The sequence below is a fragment of the Lissotriton helveticus genome, chromosome 12 (assembly GCF_964261635.1).
Source record: "Lissotriton helveticus chromosome 12, aLisHel1.1, whole genome shotgun sequence".
NCBI lineage: Eukaryota > Metazoa > Chordata > Amphibia > Caudata > Salamandridae > Lissotriton > Lissotriton helveticus.
In genome coordinates this window covers 11,963,762-11,969,761 of record NC_136073.1, presented here as the reverse complement: position 1 = coordinate 11,969,761, position 6,000 = coordinate 11,963,762, and the positions used below count along the sequence as shown (strand labels likewise).

The 6,000-nt window shown below is 47.9% G+C and overlaps 1 protein-coding gene across 1 annotated transcript in view; it reads left to right on the top strand.

Moving 5' to 3' along the window:
- The first annotated feature begins 2,518 nt into the window (after window positions 1–2,518).
- The window catches only part of GZMM (granzyme M), a 69,420-nt gene continuing 65,938 nt past the window's right edge, over window positions 2,519–6,000 (top strand). Inside the window, exon 1 of the mRNA XM_078670230.1 lies at window positions 2,519–2,635. Coding sequence (XP_078526356.1) covers window positions 2,581–2,635 — 55 coding nt within the window. The 5' untranslated portion in view covers window positions 2,519–2,580. The remainder of the gene's footprint in view (window positions 2,636–6,000) is intronic.

Genomic DNA, 6,000 nt, shown 5'->3' with positions numbered 1-6,000 from the left:
AGACCGGAGCGGACCTTTTACACATGCTCTGGCACTGTCCTACCCTTCAACAGTATTGGGACGGGGTGACAATGCTACTGACGCAATGTACTGACGAACGAGTGCCGAGAACGTGGGAGGCCTGTATACTGGGACTGTACAAACGTACACGACTGAACAAAGTCCAGGCCCGATATTGGGATCTTGGGCTCATCACGGCCAAGCGACTGCTCACCAAACGGTGGAAAGCCGACACGCCTCCACACATCCGGCACTGGAGCCTATCGTTGGTAAACTGGGCCCGGGCGGAGAGCACAGCGCTACGACGTGAGGAAACGGCAGGCCTAAGAAAATTCCAGATTGCTCAACACTGGGACGCTATCCTCCAATTCTTTCAACGGAAATGTGTAGAGCAGGGGATCACATGACGAAAGGTAGACCATCCCTGCTCCCCCGCGCAGCGATGAGCGTCCCACACTGTGATCACATCTGGCGAGTCTTCTCCATGTCCCTTCCCCCCCCCCCTCCCTGGTCCTGCTGTGATATTGAAACGTGGCTGCTGCTGCACTGCCTGCTGCCTCCAGGTCCCCCGGGTCTTAGCCACTGTGTGCTGCGTACCCGACTGTTTGGTGTTGACGGTTATGCAGTCTTTCCCACACCCATGTCCCCACACACACTACCATAGCTAGGGGTCTTACTGCTGACTACGTCCGGAACAATACTATCCTGGTACAATTGCCATACTCCCACGCTGGGAGCCCCCCCTTATGAGCCTGACACGCATACAAACCCCCTCCTGCACACCCCGAGCTACCCCGCCCGCTACTTAGCTACCGACTTATGGATGACACATCCCCCCCACCACATGGCTACCTCCATCCCACTCCCCCCCTCTTCCTTTCATGTGCATTTCCCAAGTTGCTGTTATAAATGTTATTGACCTCTTGGTCCCCCACACCCCTGGACCACATTCTTCCCTGCTGCTTCTCATGCGCGCTGCGTCTTGGTGTCTTAGAGAATACCTGTCAGGGCTGAGGTAATTCTACCCAGCTACGACTATGGATGCCGGACATCCCCAACAAGTTGACCATGTTATATACACCCCAAGGACTGCCACACTTGCGGTACTATGCAACATCATCCCTCATTAATGCTATCCCGCGCCCTTCTAGGGAACGGGCTATCTTATTACCCTTTCTGTGCCTTACAAGTGTTATGGCGGGCCATGGCTTATAGACTGTCCCTGATGAGTACTACCATAGCACTAAGTTTTTCTTTGAGTTTGATTATGAGCGTATAAGAGAAAATGAAGACCTACAGACTTAGTCGTTCTTTTCACGTTGTATTATTGCATTGCTGAATGTTCACCAGATTACGAACTTCAGAGTCAATCATTTAAACGCCGCCGGACCCCCGGGTTGTCGGCCCTGTGGCTGTGTTCCTTCAATGCATGTGCTGCGATTTTACTGATGTGCGGCTGACCCGGATGGGTTGTCAGCAGAACGCTGTGTACTGTATACTTCCAACAATAAAGGTCTTTTAAAAAAACAAACAAACGGGTCTTCAGATGACACCTATTCCACTCATCCCCCAGCCCCTTTGAGGTTCCGTGAAGTCACCAAGAGGTCTTCAGATGCAGATGTCTTCAGATGAACCTGCAGGCCCTGCTCCTGGCATCTGCAAGCTAACAGGAAGCCTTCGTGTCGGCTAACGTCGCCATCTTGGCCCTCCTCTAGGCGACAAGATGTTAACCAGGGGTTTGTGTTCAGTTCTGATTGTGAACTTGAAACTCCACACAGACATCCGGGCAGCTCCAGTACCTACACGGGTTGCATCCACGGAAATGGTGCACTATTTATTGTCCAACCAACTAGAAGCAGGTCTGTGCTGCTGAGAGCTTCTGAGTTCAAGGCATTTGTGGCATTTGTGGCATCAGCAGCACCAGGGTTCCAGAACTGGGAGCAGGTCTGTGCTGCTGAGAGCTTCTGAGTTCAAGGCATTTGTGGCATCAGCAGCACCAGGGTTCCAGAACTGGGAGCAGGTCTGTGATGTCTGAGGTGCTGCTGAGACCCCCTGTGTTCTTGGACTTTGTGACATCAGCAGCACCGGGGCTATAGGACTGGGAGGAGGTCTCTCATGCCTGGAGTGCTGCTGGGACCCTCTTGTGTTCTAGGCCTCTCTGGAATCAGCAGCAGTTTCTAGAACTGGGAGGTCTGTGTTTTCTGAGGTGCTGCTGGGACCCCCCTGTGTTCTAGGCGCCTCTGGCATCAGCAGCATGAAGGTTCTGGAACTGGGAGGTCGTCTGTGATGTCTGCGGTGCTGCTGGGTCCCTCCCACTCCAGTGCTGCCGGCCGCCATGCCTCGCCCTCCAGCTCCCCTCTGCTGTGAGATCAGAAATGAAAGTCGCACCTCTGTGGTGAAGGCCCCTCCGCCTGCCCTGCACCCCTCGCCCCCGCCGCTGACGAGCCCGCCCTGCTGCCAGGAACCCAAGGCAGGCGCGGGGAGGGCCCCCCTCGAGCAGAAGACGAGGCGCTGCGTGCTGTGACCTGAGCAGAAGGCGCTTGATCCAGCGTGAAGACGAGCTGAACCCTGGGCTCCAACATGATGTGGCTGTGGCTGGCGCTGGCCCACCTCTGCGTCCATTGGCCTCCAGCAGGTGAGTCTGTGTGTGGCGTTGGGTGAGCCTGTGTGTGGTGTTGGGTGAGCCTGTGTGGGGCGTTGGGTGAGCCTGTGTGGGTGGCGTTGGGTGAGCCTGTGTGGGTGGCGTTGGGTGAGCCTGTGTGGGTGGCGTTGGGTGAGCCTGTGTGGGTGGCGTTGGGTGAGCCTGTGTGTGGCGTTGGATGAGCCTGTGTGTGGCGTTGGGTGAGCCTGTGTGTGGCGTTGGATGAGCCTGTGTGTGGCGTTGGGTGAGTCTGTGTGAGGCGTTGGCCTCCAGTGGGTGAGTCTGTGTGTGGCGTTGGCCTCCAGTGGGTGAGTGTAAAGTCAAGACACTGCTAATTTAAAAAGTAATAGGTTTATTACAGGAACACAGGAGCAAGGTAGGTCGCAGCCTACACAGGTCTTCTCCCACAGCAACTGCCCTCCAACATCCCACATAGAATGTTCAGAGCAAGAGCATAGAGACAGAAGCTTGAAAGGAAACAATTCTACTGAGCAACCAAACATGAGAACATAAGACAACACATCTTCCCCCTTTCAAAAATAAAAAAAAACAAATAGGTCTGATAGAGATCGCAGGTCACCCGACCAAGAATTTCACCATATAGTTTTCGGGCCCATAAAATTTCAGATCAACATATACATTAGTCAGATGACCTTACAATTCTACCATCAGTAACCCTGATTCCTTCCTATTGGTTCCAGTGTACCCGACTTACCATCCACCGGTACGGGTACCTATGACTACGATAGATCAGGGAGCTAGCTGTGAAGAAAGGCAGGCAAAATGCAAAATACCAACTCACTTTATATTTATTGAAATGACCACGGACAACTGAGAAGTTTTAAAAGTTTTATCTAGATTTCGTTTTCTGAGAGCATTAGGCTTACAGTTAAAAGGCAGTCAATAATCAGGATAACGAAAAGCATATAACCATAAAGAAACAAGGTAAGGGCAATCATTTAGACTTTCTAAAATAATAGTTAGACAGGGAACATACTATGTAGATTAATTTGAAAATGTAAGATTGGACATCTATAAATGGGCAAACCTATGCACATATAAGATTTACTCTATTTGGACGTACTTAATGAGTGAGAATCTAGAAAACCCTATACAACCTATGAAGGGGTAGAAAAGTGAATCACGCTATAGTTTTAGTATTATTACTTCAATTCAGGATTTAGAAAAATATAAACCACATCAATTAATTCATAAACAGTATGGAGAAATTATGTTCTAAAAGGTAGGGAAACATAGGAACATGCTATGGAAATAATGTAATGAGTTTTTCATATAGTAGATATGCGGAAAGCATGGAAATTTAACGTATGCAAAGGTACGTCTTTATTGAAGCAAAGACAGAAAATAGAAAGGTGCAGTTTAGGGTTTCGCTCTTATAATTACCTAGACTGGTGTGAAAACCAACCCTGGCCACGGGTCAGTCAAAAACAGGAAAACCCTCAAGGAAGGATAACCCTCGATGGGACAGCAGGTGCAGAATGGACACCCCAGGACAGGACAGGAAAACCAGATTTGGATCAGGACAGGACCACCAGGAGACAACCAGCACCCGCAGTTTGGAAGCAACGCCTGCGCTCCACCCTCTCTGCAGATATCAGTCGGAACCCCGATTGGGTTAGCGAATTCCCCAACAAAGTGCTCCGCCAGCACTTAAGGTTTAGTAAAACCTTTAAAAGTCTATGGTCAAATTCGGACCGAGTGCTTCGCAGCACCTCTGTATCAAGTCACCTATTGAGTGCGATGGGTCAGTGACAGGTCAGCTATTCGGACAAGTCGGACAATTTCTCTAGCTGAACCAAGGCTAGATATACTGTTTTCGGGTCAGTGTACCACCCCCCAATGTTGCAAAGTGTCAGAATCCCCAATTTCGATTGGTCCTAAAGTAGGATAGGTTAACACACCAATCAGAACAGACTTCTGTAAGCCTAAATTTACATTCTAGGGATCCGCCTAGCAAGTTTGGGGTTCCCACGGAAAAGTAGCACAGAATACAATAAAACATTACAAATGTTACAAATAGAGAACAACTTCTACTCCATCCTCCTGGGTCAGAGGTGGCTTTCGCAGGAGCATCTTGACTGTGGCTGCCAGCTGGCTGAGTTCCACTTCTCAAGGCTACATCTCTCCCTGGCTGCACGATTCTGCGCAGAAGGGACCTTCAAAATGGTTTTTGTCTCATTCAGACCCCCCAGTTATCGCGGTACATGAAAAGTAAGCGAAAACAAATTAAAACATAGAAATAAATGAATGTACTACATCTTATATGTGGGTACTTTATATTTTACCTTATAAAAATATACTATGCAAGTATTGATTAGTGCAATACACAATAACACGAGAGCATCTGCACGAGCTTCACCACATTAATACAAATGAGTAGCCATCTTAGCTGCATTACGCATGCGCACCCTTTCCCTCCAAGACTCCAACTACGTCACGTGAGTGTGACTAACTCATGCGCAGAAGCAAATTCAAAAGCAGCGGCCATTTTTAAAGACAAGAGTTAATGGGATTAGTAAAACACATAGGCAAGCGTCTCTAAGATACACGTATATCCAAAAATACATGAAATTAGTAAAACGAACAATTTGGGTTTACCTGGTTATAACAGTTTTGAGGTTCATGACTCGAGCAAGTCGCGTAATATGCACATTCTTGCTCTATCAATCCCCTCTTTGATGATATTTACTATCATCACAAACAAAATGGAACCAGATGCCAACTTCTCTCATACTTTGTACATCTCAATCTCTTCCAACAGGCGATTCATTTTCTCTTTCACTTCCTTATCAGGGTGAGAATTTTTCACCTTTTTGTAAATCTGATTATTCAAGTCCTCCAATTCGAGTTCATCCACACTTCGTTTCACACCTCTTCTATTCATAGTTTATTTCTTCGGGTGTTTGCGATATTTGCAACAAATGAATATTAGGAAAATGATGAAGCCTATCACTCCAATTGGCATCAGTACCTTGAACAATAAACCTTTACCTAAATTAGCAAACCAATGACCTACATTTGAGAGACCATCAACCAGCCTCTTCCAGGCACTATCAACCTCGAGTGGTTTGAGTTCCTTTTCCAAATTAGTAATGTTTTTCACATATCTTTTGATCTGTACACTTTTGTCCGGTATGTAAGTGCAACAATGTTGCGCCTTCAGCATAAGGCAGACTCCGCCCTCTTTTGCTAATAAGGTGTCAAGCGCAAGTCTGTTCTGCAAAACCATTGATCTGATCGCAACCATTTCGGTATTGACCAATAGAAATCCATGAGCTGTGTCAGTAGACAGCACATCCACTATTGTGGATAATTTGCAAATTCTGTGCGTGTTCAGA